The sequence below is a fragment of the Phascolarctos cinereus genome, unplaced genomic scaffold (genome assembly GCF_003287225.1).
Source record: "Phascolarctos cinereus isolate Bilbo 61053 unplaced genomic scaffold, phaCin_HiC Scaffold_726;HRSCAF=1367, whole genome shotgun sequence".
NCBI classification, from domain to species: domain Eukaryota; kingdom Metazoa; phylum Chordata; class Mammalia; order Diprotodontia; family Phascolarctidae; genus Phascolarctos; species Phascolarctos cinereus.
The window spans coordinates 353,923,620-353,942,190 of NW_027556098.1; the positions used below are offsets into that span (position 1 = coordinate 353,923,620).

General features: G+C 46.9%; 1 protein-coding gene across 1 annotated transcript in view; it reads left to right on the forward strand.

Moving 5' to 3' along the window:
- Positions 1-18,571, forward strand: part of DNHD1 (dynein heavy chain domain 1) — a 150,888-nt gene that overhangs the window by 100,479 nt on the left and 31,838 nt on the right. The window contains 13 exon segments of the mRNA XM_078146212.1: positions 349-446; positions 588-3,417; positions 3,776-3,953; positions 4,197-4,395; positions 4,508-4,790; positions 10,133-11,308; positions 11,311-11,749; positions 12,005-12,213; positions 12,485-12,689; positions 12,873-12,975; positions 15,047-15,196; positions 17,210-17,392; positions 17,834-18,265. Of these exon segments, the coding sequence (XP_078002338.1) occupies positions 349-446; positions 588-3,417; positions 3,776-3,953; positions 4,197-4,395; positions 4,508-4,790; positions 10,133-11,308; positions 11,311-11,749; positions 12,005-12,213; positions 12,485-12,689; positions 12,873-12,975; positions 15,047-15,196; positions 17,210-17,392; positions 17,834-18,265 (6,485 nt within the window).

Sequence of the window (18,571 nt, forward strand, 5' to 3'; positions counted from 1 at the left end):
GAGGGATCTTTCAATTCTGAGATTCTGTTGTTGTGAAATATTGAAGACTATTGGATGGATCCTCTATGTAGGATTTATGGAAAAAAAATGCATAAAAATAACACAGGATGAAAAGGTGTGGAAGGGCTACAATTTGCAGTGGTAGGAGTAGTACCCACATTAATGATATAATGGGTCCATTGTGTTTCTATAGCCATGTTGTCACCTTCATTCTTGGTTACCCTGTACATTTTTATTCTTGAGATTGGTCTTCAATAAGAACAGTAGGCCTGGGTCTGCTCTATCCCTTACTAACCCTTAGTACTCCAATGACCCTAGCCCAGATCTGCTTTCTTTTTATCTTTCCAGATGCCTTGATGGAGGTTTGGGTAGTTTTCCAACAGAAGTGGATTTTTCTGAATAAAGTTATCCATGAGATGAAGATCAGCTTCCCTAGCCCAGAACTGGTGAGAATGTGGGGTGGGTATGTTGTAGAACAAATGAGGAAAGGAACATTGGGTAGAGGTTACTTAACTGGTGTGTTCTCTGCTTCCTCTGCCTCATTTCCTTACAACCTTTTTCAGTCTTCCTACCTTTTCCTTCCACAGAGTAAAAGGTTCAAAGTGGTAGACTCTCAATACCGAGAACTCATGCAGATCTCTATGAAGGACCCTCTGGTGCTATCCCTTATGGTGCCTAGCTGTTCACGAAATTCCAATTTCCAAGGCCAACAGCTGCAAAAGCTTTTAGAGGCAGGCAGTCTAGAACTGGAGCATGTCATCATAGCCCTAGAAACAGTGCTCTATGGGGTCCGCTCTCGCTTCCCTCGCCTCTTTTTCCTCAGTGACAGGGAACTGGTAGCCCTGATGTCAGCCCCTCAGGACGCAGCTGAGGCCCAGCTGTGGGCACAACGCTGTTTCCCCCATGTTCAAGGTGTGGTATTTGGGCCATGTTGCACCTCAGGACCCAGTGCTGTGGAGATCAAACAAGAGGCACAGTCAATCCTAGGCACATATGGGGAGGTATTGACCTTACGTTCCCCACTGCTCCTACAACATGATGTCCCCAAGTGGCTAACCTGCCTTGAACAATGGATACGTTCAGCCTTGGTACATGGGCTGCCAGAATGTGTGGCTGCTCGCCTGGCCCTACGTCATTCCTTGGACAATGTCTTTGAACAAACCCCAGATCCTGGGCAGCCTCCCCTGTATCTTCATGGCCGTCATTGGCTAGAGTTAGCTCAGGCCTTCCCAGTCCAGTGTGTGCTAGTAGCTGAGGAGGTAGCCTGGCGGACTCAGGTGGAGGAGATACTGCTGGATCAAAGGACCCATCTTCTTGGCCTCATGCAACTCCAAAGGCTGGAGGCCCTAGCCCACTTTGCCCGTGAGCAACGGAGCACCCACGTTGGGCACCCCCCTGCCTCTCCTCGACTGTCCCTCCTGTTGAGCCTGTTGCTTACAGGGGCTGTAGCCCACCGGGACACGGCATTACTTCTGCAGCAGCAACAGGTCAGTGAGTTTGAAGATTTCCACTGGGCCCGCCAGTTGAAGTACTACTTGGGCCCTCGAAACAACAGCCAAAGCCCAGATTTTTCCAACAAGTCACTGCAAGTTTGCTCATCCCACAAACGCAAGCCCACATGTTGGCTGGAAGTACTGGGACAGCCCTTCCTATATAACTATGAGTATGTGGGCCCTGGCCAGAGACGAGTAGCCAACCTACTGCTTGAACGGCCTGCTCTGGGGCTGCTGTTGGCTCTGAAGGAGGTAGCCTGTGGGACCCTACTAGGCCCTATTGGTGTGGGCAAGAGTGCCTTAGTGGCCAGGCTAGCCTCTGCCCTAGGCCGCCAGCTGGTGACACTACACTGTGTAATGCATATAGAGGCCCGCTGCCTGAGTTCCTACCTGACTGGAGCCCTGCAGAGTGGTGCCTGGCTTCTGCTAAAAGCTGCGGGCTCTCTGCCAACTGGCCTGCTCTCTGCTCTGGGCCAGCGCCTGGGTGATCTGCGCCATCTCTATATGCCACTGCTACAGGGAGCTCAAGACATTTCTGAGGTAGATCCCATGCTGCCCCAGGTCCTAGGCAACAGCTTCTTTGAAAATCATCGAGTTCATGTGCGCATTGGCTATGGATGCTTCTTAACACTCACCTACCTGAGCTCCACGTTACCCACCAACTTGCGCTTCCTGCTTCGCCCTATGGCCATGGCCTTGCCAGATCTACAGCACTTGACTGAAATAACCCTGGTGGGTGCTGGTCTCCGGGATGCTGTGCGCCTGGCATCTTGTCTGGCCACATTCTTCTCCTTGGAGCAGGATCTAGAACCTGGGATGCAGCCCTGCCGCCTCCCACTACTTATACAGGTGCTTGAAACTACCCTACAATTCTTGGAAACTCCCAAGGGTAAAGAGGGCCCTGTACTTCCTCGAACTCTAGGGGCTGCAGAAGAGGCTGCTCTGCTTTATGCCCTACTCCACTCACCCCTGTTCAGTGGTCCTGAGCGGCCCCGTCTCCATATGCTGCGCCAGCTACTCTCTGGCATTTTCTCAGGGGCAGGCAATGTGCTGGCCACACCATGGACCATGACACCACCCAAACTGGCAGATGAATTATGGCAGATTGGCTTATACGTTGGTTCCGATTTCCTGGCCTCTCTGGAGCAGTTGAGCGAGGCCTTGAGGCAAGTGTTTGGGATCCTGCTCATGGGTCCACCCGGCAGTGGCAAGAGCACATGCTGGCAGAGCCTGGCTAAGGTCTGGAACCAGCTGGCATCCAGGCGCAAAGCCTGTAGCGATATTAGGCCTGTGTATGTCACCTCCCTATACCCCTGCAGCCTCAGCCCAGAGGAGTTCCTAGGCTGGTTTGAGGGACACTGTTGGAACCATGGGGTCTTTTCCCAGCAGCTGTCGGCTGGTGTAAGCCAACGTGAGAGAGACCCAGAGGGAGCTCAGCACTGGCTGGTCTGTGATGGAGTGCCTAGTGCTGCCTGGCTGGATCCCATTGCCTCCTTGCTGAGTGATGCTGCTAAGCTTAGTCTACCCAACGGCCAACAAATACCTCGGCCACCAGACACCCGGCTCTTGGTAGAGGTGGTAAACACAGCTGGTATATCTCCTTTTGTAGTAGGAAGCTGTGCCCTGGTATGGTGTGGAGGGCATCAGACATGGCAGGCTATGCTTGCAACTCTAATGACAGAACTGCCCCGAGAGTACCATCTGCTCCCCCAAACCATGGTTGAGTTGCAACGTCTAGCAGATAGCCTAGTGCCCACAGTGCTTCGCTTCCTAAACCGCCAGGGTGCCAACTCTGTGCTCCATGTCCATGGACAGCCAACATCCAGCCCAGGTGTGGCAGAGATCAATAGCATGACCCACCTCCTTCGAGGGCTACTTAACCCCTACCTGCACTACACAGAAGAGGAGCAATATCGCATCATTGGTGAGGAGGGGTGGACAAGGAGAAAGGAAAGGGGAGGTAGCAGGATGGACTTGGCATGAGGGAAAAGGAGGCAGAAGGGGGGAAGGAAAGAGCCCAGGGTATGATAAAAAAAAAAGGGAGGAAGAGAAATGGAACAAATACAATTGGAGAAGAGGGATAAGGGAAGAAGGTTAGGGTGCTAATTGGAGGTAAATAGCATAGGGTTGGGGATAGGAAGATGTCCTAGAACTCAGGACAGAGGGGGTTGATGACAGGGCCTGACAAGAGGGAGCTCTTGGGGTAAGAAGCTTCCTTTTGTTCTTCTCTTTTCCTCCCTTCTCTCCTCCCATCTGGCTCCCCCTCTCTTCAGCACTTCCAGAGAACACGAGCCATTCAAGTTCAATGGTCCAAGACTCTGAGCGTAGTCAGGGCAGCATCTCTGCTGAGGGACTCCAGCAAGACGTGGAAGGGGACAGAAAACATCGAAACCATTCGCTGGCTATCAGTAGCTTCCTCTTGGCCTTTATTTGGGGCTTTGGATCCCACCTCCCATCCAGGTACCTACAGGGAAACTCTACAATGAATACTCTGGGGACCATCTTCTGGTCTTTAGGGAAGCAGGGCAATGCCAGACTCGGCAAATAGTTATTTCTGTGTCTGAAAGACTGTGAGTGTGACAATTTCTGTGTGAGAGACTTTGTGTATATGTAACTAGTAGTGACTATGTGCATTCAGCACAGAGACTCCGGAGTCCAGATGAGAATTCTGTTGGAATATGTCTCACTTCTTTTATTATACAGGCTTTGGTCTGCCTTTGACAACTTTGTTAGGGGAGTTTTGAAGCATCACCCTAAACGTATTGAGCTGCCCACTTCAGCCTCTGTGTTTGACTTACATCTTTGCCCTAAGGATGGATCCTTGGTCCCCTTCACAGGCCTTTACTTGAGCAACAGGATCAAGGGACTTGCTCCTTTGGGCACCTTCAGCCTCTCACCCCAGGTATGGATGATAGGTGGAGAGGGAAGAAAGTGATGTGGGAAGTGAGCAGTCTGGAATTGGCTTTCTTTGCCATGTGAATGGCCAGAGCTGATATTCCACTTCCTGCTCACAGGCAGAGCGAATACTGTATGTGATGGATCTACTCTTGGCTGCGGGGTACCCTGTGTTGCTGACTGGAGAGGCTGGCTCTGGAAAGTCTGCCTTTGTAGAAGTCCTAGTGGAGCCCAACCACCCATGCTTGCACATCCCGATCCACTTAGCTCTCACCACAGCCCATCTACGAAACCTTCTGAGTCAAGAGATCCAGAAGCAGAGCCAGGTTTGGCCAGGGAAAATCATCCACTCTAAGGGCTCTTTACTTTTCCTGCTGGAGGACCTGCACATGGCAGCAGCTGGTGAGGGTCCAGAACTAGGGGATGGGATGGAACAGATGTCACAGGTTCCAAAAACAAAGAGCTCCTGAGATAAAAACCACTACCTTGGGGAGTAGGATGCTTTTTCCTTTTGTCACTATTACCTTGGGACTTCCTGGGTCTGACCTGCCCTCCACCTCTGTTTGCTTTATATAGCTTTCACAGTGAGTTATTAGCACATCATACCCTCCTAGGAAATTGGTGGGTCCTGCCCCTTCCCTCCTCCATTTCTGCATAACCATTAAACGAGCTGAAATTCCAACTAGCCTCATGTACAACTATTAGATCCATTACTAGGCAATCAAATTCTTGATGTCTCACAATTTACAGTTCCTTTTCCTGGGGTCCCTCTGGCTAGGTTGTCCATTGGCCCATTGGTTCCTCAGTTCTCTTTGATTGCATTTCTTTATTTTTTTTTCCTGGCTCCTGTTTCTTTCTTTTTTTCATTAATTTATTTTTAGTTTTCAACAATCACTTCCAGAAGCTTTTGAGTTTTAAGTTTTCTCCCCCTCCCTCCCAAAACAGCATGCAATCTGATATAGGCTCTACATATACATTCCTATTAAACATATTTTCACCTTAGTCATGTAAGTAAGAATTAGAGCCAATAGGAGGAACCACCAGAAACAGGAAACAAAACAAAACAGAAGAAAAAAAAGGAGCAAATAGTATGCTTCAATCTGCATTCAAACTCCATAGCTCTTTCTCTGGATGTGGATAGCATTTTCCATCATGAGACTTTTGGAGATGTCTTAGATCCTTGCATTGCCGAGAAGGGCTAAGTCTGTCAAAGTCAATCATCACACAATGTGGCTGTTACTGTGTACAATGTTCTCCTGGTTCTGCTCACTTCACTCAGCATCAGTCCATACACGTCTTTCCAAGTTTTTCTGAAGTCTGCCTGCTCATCATTTCTTTTTTTTAAATTAATTTATTTTGATTTATCAACAATCACTTCCATATGCTTTTGAGTTTGAAATTTTTCTCCCCCTTCCTCCCCATCACCCTCCCCAAGATGGCGCACAATCTGATATAGGTTATACCTATACATTCCTATTAAATATATTTTCACATTAGTGAGGTTGTAAGTAAGAATTAGAACCAATAGGAGGAACCACCAGAAAGAGGAAACAAAACTCAACATAAGAAAAAAAAATAGCAAATAGTATGCTTCAATCTGCATTCAGACTCCATAGTTCTTTCTTTGGATGTGGATAGCATTTTCCGTCACGAGGCCTTTGGAGACTTGTATTGCTGGGAAGGGTTAAGTTTATCAATATTAGTCATCACACAATGTGGCTGTTATTGTGTACAACATTCTCTTGGTTCTGCTCACTTCACTCAGCATCAGACCATACAGGTCTTTCCAGGTTTTTCTGAAGTCAGCCTGTTCATCATTTCTATTCCATTACATTCATATACCACAACTTGTTCAGCCATTTCCCAGTTGATGGGCATTCCCTCAATTTCCAATTCTTTGCCATCATAGAAAGAGCTGCTATAAATATTTTTGTACATGTGGGTCTTTTTCCCATTTGTATGATGTCTTTGGGATACAGCCCTAGAAGTGCTATTGCTGGGTCAAAGGGTTTGCACATTTTTATAGCCCTTTGGGCATAGTTCCAAATTGCTCTCCAAAATGGTTGGATCATTTCACAACTCCATAACGATGCATTAGTGTTCCAATTTCCCCACATCTCCAGCATTTATCATTTTCCTGTTTTGTCATGTTGGCCAATCTAATAAATGTGGTGTGGTACCTCAGAGCTGTTTAGATTTGCATTTCTCTAATCAGTAGTGATTTAGAGCATTTTTTCATATGACTACAAATGACTTCAATTTCCTCATCTGAGAACTGCCTGTTCATATCCTTTGACCATTTGTCAATTGGGGAATGATTTATATTCTTATAAATTTGACTTAGTTGTCTATATATTTTAGAAATGAGGCCCTTATTAGAGATACTGGCTGTAAAAATTCTTTCCCAGTTTTTTGCTTCCCTCCTAATCTTGGTTCCATTGGCTTTGTTTGTACAAAAACTTTTCAATTTAATATAATCAGAATTATCCATTTTGCATTTTATAATGTTCTCTATCTCCTGTTTGGTCATAAATCCTTCTGTTCTCCATAAATCTGACAGGTGAACTATTCCTTGATCTCCCAGTTTGCTTATAGTATCAGCCTTTATATCTAAATCATGAATCCATTTTGACTTTATTTTGGCATATGGCATGAGATTTTGATCTATGCCTAGTTTCTGCCATACTCTTTTCCAGTTTTCCCAGCAGTTTTTGTCAAATAGTAAGTTCTTATCCCAAAAGCTGGTGTCTTTGGGTTTATCAAATAGTAGATTACTATAGTCTTTGACTACTGCGTCTTGCATACCTAACCTATTCCACTGATCTACCACTCTGTTTCTTAGCCAGTACCAAGTAGCTTTGATGTTTGCTGCTTTATAATACAGTTTGAGAGCTGGAACGGCCAGGCCACCTTCCCCTGCATTTCTTTTCATTAGTTCTCTTGATATTCTGGACATTTTGTCGTTCGAAATGAATCTTGTTATTATTTTTTCTAGCTCTATAAAATAATTTTTTGGTAGTTTGATTGGTATAGCACTGAATAAATAAATTATCTTAGGTCATAGCTCGGCCTACCCATGAGCAACTGGTGTTTTTCTGATTGCATTTCTAACAGTGATTTTATGGACCATTTTCAAGTTTCCCCTGACTCTCAGATTGGGCTGCGCTCTGACTTTGCAGCTTCCTGGCCCATGTGGATTTTTCCTGATCCCTGGCACTCTGGATAAGGAAGATAGTTTCCTACTTGGCTACCAGACTTTTCACCTGCATTTCAGGCTGTCTGGTATTGACCTTATAGTCTACTTCCTTATCGTCCTTAGAGGTTTCACTGCCTCTGGTTCTGCTACTGTCTTCACACTTGACCCATTCTTCTCTGTTCTGAAGAGTGTTCACTAGGGAGTTGTTCAAAGTGGCCCAAATAGGAAGAGACCGCTATCCCCTGCTGGTTCTAACAACAACAATGATAAACTAGAATGTATATAGTGCTTTAAGGTTTGCGAAGCATTTTACAAATATCTCATTTTATATTCACAATGACACTGGGAGGAGTGCTATTATATCTCCACTTTACAGATGAGGAAATTGAGACAGGCAGAAGTTAAGTAACTTGCCCAGGAACACACAGCTAAGTAAGTGTCTGAGACTGGATTTGAACTCAGGTCATCCTGACTCCAAGTCTAGCCTTCCCAGGTTCCTGTTCTGTCTGAAGCAGCTCCACTAGATCTTATAACTATAGAACCTTCTCTGAATTGGAAGGGACATCAGAGTATACCTAATCTAACATACCTTCCAGGCCTCTGGAGCACACAGGAACTGTTTCCCTATTGTTATCTCCTACTGACACCATGTATTTAACCTGCAGCTCTTCCCCAACACACTCCCTAAATTCCATATCAGACACTCAACATCTCCTAGATTTTTCATTCTCTAGCCATCATTCCATGTCACACTTCCCCTTTCCCTAATCTATGTCCTCTCCCCATATACTTCTGAAATGAGGACTGAGATCCCAGGCGTAAAAGATAATAGGGTGGACTATCCCACATCTGGAAAATCAGGGACTCGGGGGGGTTTGGTTCAGTGCTCACCATGGAGAAAGGACTGATGCTATTGCCAAAGGTAATTTATGAAATTGTGTGAATTGCCAGGTAACTGACTCCCCACCTCCCCACTACCCAGGTTCCTCTCCACTCAATCTAGGGTTTAAAATGTAAATAGTCATTCACATACAATATTTATAAAACTATCACAAATTAGAGACATTATTTTATCCCCAGCTAGAGCTCTTGGAATATCTCCAAAAATATGTGTCATACTTCATTTCCCAGTAAGATTATTATCTCTTTCCAGTCTTTTTTTTTTTTTTTTGCTTTTTGGTGAGGCAGTTGGGGTTAAGTGACTTGCCCAGGGTCACACAGCTAGTAAGTGTTAAGTGTCTGAGGCTAGATTTGAACTCAGGTCCTCCTGACTCCAAGGCCAGAGCTCTATTCACTGTGCCACCTAGCTGCCCCTCTTTCCACTCTTAAAGTGACCAAAAAGTACACATGTTCACATTCTAATTTAGAATATTCACTCAGCTCTAAACTCTATAGGACCATTCCTGAACCATTTTCTGCTCTACTCCCAGGCAAATACCCCTTCCCTCAACAACTCTTTCCACCTCACATCAAGGGAAAGGGAGTAATGGTTGACTGCCCTGATTTTCTGCTCCCTATTTCAAGTGATCTCCCAGACAAAAACACTCTGCTTTCACTGGCCACCACTACTTTATGTATATTGTCTCCCTCTATTAGAAAGTGAGTTCTTTGCTTTTGTATTTGTATTCTCTGTGTTTCATGCAGTGTTTGGCCCATAGTAAACACTTAAATACTTTTCCATTCGTTCATCCTGAAAACAGTTATAATGAAAAAGGTACAGTTATAAAACCCTATGTGATACCATACCATTCAAGTAGAGTCAGCTATCTCAGTGACCATCATCTACTGCTACACTGTTACTGTTAATAGCATTGACGCATATATCATTCTCAAGAGAACAAAGTTCGTAAAAGCCTTTAGCAGGGGAACTCTATTGTTAAATCTCCCTTACCCCCAATATCACAATCATAAGTAGTGGAATATTGCTTTTCACCTCTGAGTGGATCCTGAAGCAGTTTACTAGAGGATTCAGGATCAACAGCTATCTTGATCTTCTCCCAAAGTTGGTCATTACCATTCTTCCCCTCAAATCTGTGCTTAATACCCTGCTGGGCCATCTCTACCATTTTCTTTGCTTGTGCTCTGACATGTAGTCTGTGATAGGATGTTGAAACCAGAGAGAAGGAAGTAAAGGAAAGAGATTACATCTGCTGTCCTTGCAGACTCCTTTTTCCAATCCCCCAACTGCTTCAATATTGGTCATTTTATCATATGATACTGCATGATTTGGAGTCCCAGGGCAGTCAGCTGTTTTTAAAAGTCCATTCGGCACAATAAATGAGATTCTCATTACCTCCAGGGCACAGGTCCAGGTATGAACCAGAGGCATGCAAAGGAAAGATGCTACTGTGTATGAGAAATACACATCCTTAACCCATATACCTGATGGACCCTCATCTTTCCTATATCACACACCACTGCTCAAATCCTTCTTCCCAGACTTTATACCCTATTCCTACCGCTTTCCTTGGTGAATTGTGGGTACCTGGGGTTGCCAGAGAGTTTGTCCTACAAAAGGTCTGTCTCTTTTCTCCCCTGATGCCTACAGACCCCACAAGGAAATACCAGCCTGTGCTGGAGACACTGCGTCAGGTCCTGAGCCAGAACACATTGTATGCCAATAACACACTGGAGCTGCAAGCAGTGCCCAGCACTTTCAACTGGCTAGCCACAGCCACAACCGCCTGCTGCTCTGAGCTGCCTTTGTGCTCACGCTTCACCTGGCTCTTCACAGTGCTGTTGCTAGGCAATGTAAGCCGGGGGACCATTTTATCTAGGCATTGTGCAGGGGTCCAGGCTTGGCTTGAGCGCTTCCCCTCCCTGGAGAGAGAGGAGGTCATGGCAAGGGCACTGGTCACTGCCACAGTGGATGCCTGGGAGGAAATGCGGACCCACTTCCCCCCATCCCCATGCCAGCCTCACTACCGCTTCTCCTCACACACTATAGCACATCTGCTCAACAGCCTGCAGCTGTTGCACCCTCAACCTCTAGTGTTCTTTTCTGAGCCACAGAGTCAGCTAGAGCAGCTGTGTCGCATGTCAGGCCTCCGGGGTGCCCGCTTGGCCACTTTGGTGGCTCTCAGAACCATAGCCCACCTCTGGCTGCATGAGGCCCAACGCACCTTCGCTGACCGCCTTATTACGACCACAGAACAGGAACGCTGTGTCGAGATGCTGCTGGCTGTGGCAACCAGTGCTTTTAGTACAAGTGCCAGTTACAAGAGCATTTTGGAACTTGGGGAGGTGAAAGAGGAGGAGGAAAAGGAAGTGGTGCCTGAGGTAGAATCCGAGGAGGAGTTGGCCCAGTGGGAAGACCACAGCAGCAGCGGAAGTGAAGATGAGGGTGAACCAGCAACTAGAGACCTGCTGGCCTTGACTGTGACTTGGCCTCCACCGGGCCCTGGGCCCCAACTCCTGGGCTTGACATCTTATCCAGCACTACAACATGACAGGGCCTTTCCTTCAGACATCTCTAGGAGTCTGCCCCATGATAATATCTCCTCTCTAACCCTAGAGAAAGAGCCTAGCACCCATGGTCAGAAAGCTTCTCGCCTGAACTTCTGGGCCCCGCTGTTGCTGCCTGCTCTGCTACTGCTGCCCCAGGAACAGGCCTCTGAGCTGCTCTTCACACAGGAGCTGTCACTCGTGCCCATTGCCAAGGAACCTAGACGCTACCTGAAGCAAACCTGGGAGATCTTGGAGAAAAAGCTGGCAGAAGTGCTGCCAAATTGGGCCCAGGGCCCCGCCTTTCCTTGTGTCACCCCTTTGCCCAGCATGTGGTCCGCTTGGCCCGGGTGTTGGCTGGTCCACATCAACATGGAATTCTGCTATCACATACCAGAGGGACAGGGCGACGAACTGCCCTGCACCTAGCTGCCCGACTTAGCCAGGCTGTCCTCTTTGAGCTACCCCTGGAGCCTGAGGAGGCTGTGCTGCAGTGCCTCAAGAAAGCCAGCTGGCATGCAGGGTTCCTTGGGAAGCCAGCAGCCTTGATGGTACCAGACGGTGCAGGTTCCTCCATTTTGAACCTCCTCTTAGGCCTTGTACAAGAAGGGTACTTGCCTGGCCTGTTCTTAGATGAGGAGCTGAAAACCATTATCGAGCAGCTGCCCATGGAGAATACAACTGTCAAGATTAGTTCCAAGAAGGAGGGGGTGCTGCAGAGGTGTGATGATGCAGGTTACCACAGAGGGGGACTGTTGGGGCTGGCCCTGGGAATGGGGGAGGAGGAGAAAAAGTCACATAGCTCTACTGACACATAGTAGAAGCTTGGCCATGGAGGAAGGGTATGTTCTCTGAATTCGGAAGCCTCTCCTTTTTGTTGGAGGGTAGGGAGAGAGAGGGCTGTAGGGGGCTGCAGAGAGTTAAGATTGCGTTGCTCAGGGGATTAAGTGGCCACCCATCAATCTCCTGCCTATAGGTTCTACCAACTGGTGTGCCAAAACCTCCATCTATTCATCCTGATGTCTGATAGTTCCAGACCTCCCCAGATCCGCCCCACCACCTTCCTGGCTCTCCTCGATCTTACTTGCACCAGCATCGACTACTATGAGCCCTGGAACCAGACTACCCTGATCAGCCTGGCCCAGCATTACCTAGACAGTGTCTTTAACAGAAGCCTAGAACTTGGTAAGCCTGCCTCACCTCACCTTTCCTCATCTCCCCTCCCCACCCCAGCCTTCATGAAGCTTCTCCTCTTTGCCCAAGTCCTGATAAAGCACCTCCTTTCTTCCCTCTCCTGATGAGACTTCCCTTCCCCTCCTCACCAAGCCCTAGTGAAGCACCTCCTCCCTTTTGTCTCTGTCTCTTCCCTTCATTCCCCCTTTTTGATGCTCAGTTCCTTTCCCTGTCCCCCTTTTCTTCTCTACTTTCCCACATTCAAAGGCTGGATTTCTTGCAGACTATCCCTGGCTCCCAGCTCTGCATGCCTCTGTTGCCAACGTGGCCAAAGTTATGGCTCTGATCCACCTGTCAGCCACCAAATACTATCAGCTCCTCTGTCCGCTGTTGCCCTTAGCCACTCCCAAGACTTTCCTGGACTTCTTGGATACCTTCTTGCTGCTGTACTTCCACCTATCAAATCGCACCCAGAACAAGATCAAGCGGTGGGATTCCGTGCCCCTCTTCATACTTCCTCCAGATTTCCCTATTCCCTGTCACCCACTCCTCTCACATCATCCCTAAGCCCATGCCTTGCCCTGCCCCACTGAGGGAATACATAGGCCCCCTTCCTGCTCTTGCCCATTTTCCAAACACCCTTTCCTGCAACCCCTGGCATCTTTTCTCAGGATTCAGACAGCCGTAGGGAAACTGACCACGGTGATAGACGAGAACAATGCCCACAACCGCTTGGTGGACAGCCTGAAGCACCAACTGCAATGTGCCCATGAGGTGTGAATGGTGAGGGGATGATCCAATCCATATCAAATGTGGTGAAGCAGGATGTAAGGCAGTTTTGTCAAAGGTGTGAGCAGCATCAGAAGATGATACTAGGTTGGAATAGGAGAACTGCTGAGGTGATGGAAGTATTGGTAATCATAAGAAAAAAGAACTGCCTTCTCACTAGAGAGCTGAGAATCAAAGTAGCTAGTAATTGGGTGCAGGTAAATGTATGTCAGGAAATTTAAGTCATTGCTGATAATTATCCCCTGAGATAATTACTGGTGGGGAGAAAGATCTGTGTCCAGAGCCCACTGATGCTTTTGATTATTAGAAAGATTGGTCAATAGATCTGTTGGGAGAGCCATTCTTAGCAGCACTGATGCATGATGCCTCTGGCATTGTCAAGAGGATGGTCCTCTTTGCCCTCACACTTGGGGCATCCAGATGGGATAGGAAAAAGGTGAGTTTGTTGTAGTTCTCTCCTATTGGAATCAATCATAAAATTTTAGTCCTATCTGCATCCTAGGAAATTACAGCATGGTGAGAGAGTGAACCACTTATCTGTTTTAGTCTGTGGATTTCAGGAAAGAAATAAAAATTATCCTGTGCAAGAGTATCACTTTGGGAAGCTACCTGGAGAATAGTGGAGTCCAGGTTTCCTGGGTGGCCTTCCCTGAGAGTTTATTTTGAAGCATTTTCTTCACTCTTGGTAGAAAGAAGAATAGTTGATAATTGCATGTGCATCAATCAGCCTTGAGGTTTTGACTAATTAACACAGATTGTTGGTGGGCCAGGCCAGCAGATAGAAGATCTGTGTTGGCCTGTGTCTTCTAGTCTTATTCCCATAACTATTCCAGCCCCTCTGAAACTGCTTCCTTCTCTCCTATCTCTATTCACATTGCCTAGGGAAAAGGAAAAGACATCAGTATTTTGAGGATATTAACTAAACTTAATTAAAAAAAAATTAACAGTGAGGCAGCTAGGTGGCTCAGTGGATAGAGCACTTTCCCTGGAGTCAGGAAGACCTGAGTTCAAATCTGGCCTCAGACACTTGACACTTACTAGCTATGTGACCCTAGGCAAGTCACTTAACCCCATTGCCTAGACAACAAAACAAAACAAGTTAACAACCAAATTTAACTTTTAAAATATAAACTTTACAAAGAACCCCTTGTTAAAAAACAACAACAATAATCCTTCACCTTACCTTAATATATAGAACAATGATTTCAGCCTTAACTTGTTGGCTAAAATGTATCTCTCCCACTGGACCTTAATACCTTCGAATGCCACTTCACCGTGAAGGTCCCGGTTGGAGTTTAAGGACTGGTAACCTTTTAATTTTAACTTTCTTTTCAGTTAACAAGCATTAAATGCCCTGTTTGATGGGATAGTTCTCAGGGAAGAGCACTTACTATGTGCCAGGCACTGTGTCAAACGCTGAGGATACAAAGAAAAGCAAAAAACTGTCCCTGCTTTCCAGAAACTTCCAATCTAATTAGGACACCTCAGGGATTAGAGGCCAGGTATGGGGAACCTGCAGCCTCGAGGCCACATGTGGCCTTCTAGGTCCTTCACAGAACAAATCCCTTAATAAAAGGATTTGTTCTGTAAAACTCAAGACTCAGTCGGAAGGTTGCACCCAAGGACCTAGAAGGCCATATGTGGCCTCGAGGCTGCAGGTTCCCCGCCCCCCCCCCCCCACGTATTACCCTGTGGAGTGGAGTGTTGGATATAGGGAGTGTCAGACATGAGAAGTAATGGTAGTAGGAATATTCCCAGGTGTGGGGTGTGGAGCTGCATAGGAAACTGAGCCTGAGTTTAGTGGTGATAGGGGAAGGAAGGTCACAACGAGGTAGTTGTTACTCTCCTAGCCCATGAGATTTATGCTTCAGGAAATGTGATCTTTAAGGGCCATGACAACTAAAATCTTAGTATTCTGGGAGTATGGTATTCTATCCCCACACTGTTGCCTGAGTAATTGGCTAGGATGTACCTTCTCCTTCTGACCTTCCTCTACCTATGGGGCTGGGACTGCTGGGAGGTAGAATTGGGGAAGGCCTGGTTTCTCTGTCTACAGGAGCTCGTGACCTGCCAGAAGCAGCTGGAGGTAGACCGGATCCAGTACCTTCAGTACCTGTCAGATTGTCAGCAACAGGAAATACTCATCAGCAGTCTTACCAAGCAGAGAGATGCATTGCAGGGTCAGGAGGAGTCACTGACTGAAGAGGTTATCCCCTGCTCCTTCCCTCTTTCCACCCCCCATTCATCTTCTCCCACCTATCAAACCAAGGTAATACCAGGGTGGTCACAGGACCCCTCACTAAGCCCTAGAGGAGGTGACTCTTTTAAAAAAAATCCTAGCTCAGTCTTGGGCTGCCTGGGCTCTCTCTATCCTCACTTATTCCAGATTTGCTAGGGGTTAGTGATAGCTTTATCTCTACCATTGCTAACAGTCTCTACTTGGCCTTTAGGGATTCTGGATCTTACTTAAGTTTACCCCTTTCCTCTCTCTCAGTTCAGCCAAGATGGGTTTTACTAAAAGATTTAAATAGTGAGTAGCATATGGGATGGAAAGAACCCCAGATTTATGGTCAAAAGGACTGAGTTCTAGTCCTGGCTGATACTTATTAGCTGTGTGCCTTTGGGAAAGTTTTTCAACACACATCTATTAAGTACTTACTATGTGCCAGGTACTATGTTAAACGCTGAGGATACAAAGAAAAGCAAAAAAACAGTCCCTGTTCTCCAGGAGCTTCCAGTCTAATGAGGTAAACAACATGCAGATAACTATGGATGACCAAGATACATGCAGGAAAAATTGGAAATAGCATCAGAGAGAAGGCATTGCGATTAAGCAGGGTTGAGAATGGCTTCTTACAGAAGGTGGGACTTTAGTTGAAACTTAATGGAAGCCAGGGGAGCCAGGAGGCTGACATGAGATGGGAGAAAGTAACAATTTCCTTGCAGAAAACTTTGGGAAAGTAACATCTTCCCTAAACTTTAGATTCCTATCTGTTTAAAAAAAAAAAAAGGGAAAAAAATACTACTTGCCTGTCCCATGTCTTGGGCTGTATGTTAGCTGACTGACTATCCCAAAAAGCACAATAAAAGGGAGTAGCAAGGGGTGCTACATCAGGAAAACACTTTGTAACCTTTAATATACTGTCAAAATGGGAACTGATATTAATGCCTGTTAGATAGAAGATAAAATAGAACAAACTGAGAATATAGAATTGTTTAGTTGCTTATTAGCTCAGGATATCACAAAATCTTAGCATTAGAAGAAAGCTCTGAAACCAGGTAGGCCAACCCACATCTAACCTAGAATTCCCTCCACATTTCCAACAAGTAGTTCTTCAGTTTTCTTTGGAAGACCTCAAGTGAGGGGGAACCCACTATCTCCAGAGGCAGCCCACTTCCACTTTTGGATGGCTCTAATTGTTTTTTTTCCTGACATTGTCAGATATGCCTGTTTGCAAGTTTCAGTCATTGCTCCTAGTTATGACATGTGCAGCATGGCCAAGCAGAACATCTAGTCCCTATTTCACATGAAAGCCCTTCAAATACTTGAAAATAACTGATATTCTTGTCCAAAGATGGCCCTGGTTACATCATGAAGATTAACCCAGCTTTCCTGGCTCATTAGTCCCATTCTTCCTGCCTTCTATCTGGCCCTGGCCCCACTATGTAACCACTAGGCTGCCTCTGGAGAAGATTTGCCTGTGGCCCTCTTAGCAAGATCTCCTATCCCACATAGAAATTAATGCCCTTTTAGCTCTTCCCATCATCTCCCCAGCTCAGCTCTTTCTGGAGTCATTATTCCTTCCCATTTGCAAGGCTGAGTTAGACTTACACTGACAGTATTCAGTGAAATGTGTCACATGCATCCCAGCTCCACTTCTGGCTCTGCCTTGCTCAGCAGATTTAATTTGATGAATTCTGGCTTCCATAACTCAAATAGGGAAGCATTTTACCCAAAGGCCCTCACAACATGACTACAAATGCCCCTTTGTAAAGTAATAGCCACATATAAGTTCCACCAGTAAATGGCAAGGAAAGGAGCATCTTGCTGTAATGCTTGGCCACAGAGATGCTGGTGACAAAGTGCCAGAAAAGGGGAAGAGGGTTACTCATAACAGATATCTGGGGTCAGGGATTCATAACTGGGGACTAATAGCCCTCCAAGAAGTTCTGTTTAGAGCCCTTTCTACTCTTATTCCCTTGTGGTCCCTTTTCTCAGATGGACCAGGCTTTTCTCATGCCCCTAGCCCAGCTTAAGATGGCTGATATGGAAGAGCTGCGCAGTTACCGGGCTCCGCCTGCTCCTGTGGTGATGGTGACTGATGCACTCTGTGCCCTGTTCCACCACCCCCCAGGATGGGAGAGTGCCAAGCAACTGCTTGGCAAAGAGGGCTTTTTTGAGGTAGGCGGCTTAACTCAAGTGATAAAGCATTGGACAGGATGAGGTGACAGGGCAAAATGAAAGTGACAGAGGTGGCTATTGGGAAAACCAGGGTAGGATTATGATTGAGATTATGGGAATTGTAAGGAGAGAGGGTTAGGGGAACAGGATGATGGGGAGTTGGTCTAGAATAGAGGAGCATCACAAAGCATGATGGGGCAGGAGCCATATTGAAGGAAGGAGCAGTGATTGGGCCGGGAGGGAGAGAGAGAAGAAGAGGAGAGGCAACAGGAGCTGAAAGAGATAGGAGGAGGGGAGAGGTAATGTGGAGGGACTGAGGTGGGAAGAACTGACAGGGGCTGAGGGATATAGGGGAAGGGGCCAAGTAAACATAGGTAGGGGCTAAGGGGATGCAGTTGTGACCCTGAACTAGTGTTTCACTCCCTTCTCCTTTGGGGACAGGACCTCGTATTCTTTGACAAAGAGACAGTAGGAGAGGCAGAGCTGCTGAGCCTGAGTAAGATATTGGAAGACCCCAGGATGAATGACAAGGTCCTGCAGCATGGGAGTCGGGCTGCAGCAGGGCTAGCTTCCTGGCTGCGGGCTGTGTTGTGCTTCAGATTGGCACAGCGCAAAGGGGTACCCACATTGGCCCTGCTGAAACAGGTGGAGAATACACTGCTGCATGAACAGATGCGCATGGGCCACTGCCAAATGCAGGCAAAGAAGCTGCTACAGCAAAACCACATTCTGGCTCGCCAGGTTGAACAGGCTCGGCAGGCCCACAATCTATTGGCCGAACAGCTCTCTAGGGAGGTACAGGGCCGGGAATCAAAGGGACAGATGCATTTTGCCATAGTCACCCCCATGAATGATTGGACTGTCCTTATTCAGGTAATCTTCCACCTTCCTCTGTCCCTGTACCATTCGATGAGTCATGCACCCTCACCTATGAAGTATGTATGTGTGTAGTATGTAGTATGCCCAGGGGAACCACCTGCCCTGTTCCTCACTCTGCTCAGCCCAGGGAGTTGTTACTACTTTTGCCCCTGCCGAGATCTAGGAATTTCCTGCCCCTCTCCCAACCTCAGTCCTGGGAACTGTCTACCCTTTGTCTCCACCAGGCCCAAGGACTTAGAAAGACTCCCACCCTGCGAGGAATATCTGAATTCAAGTGTCAGCTCAGATATGTACTGTCAT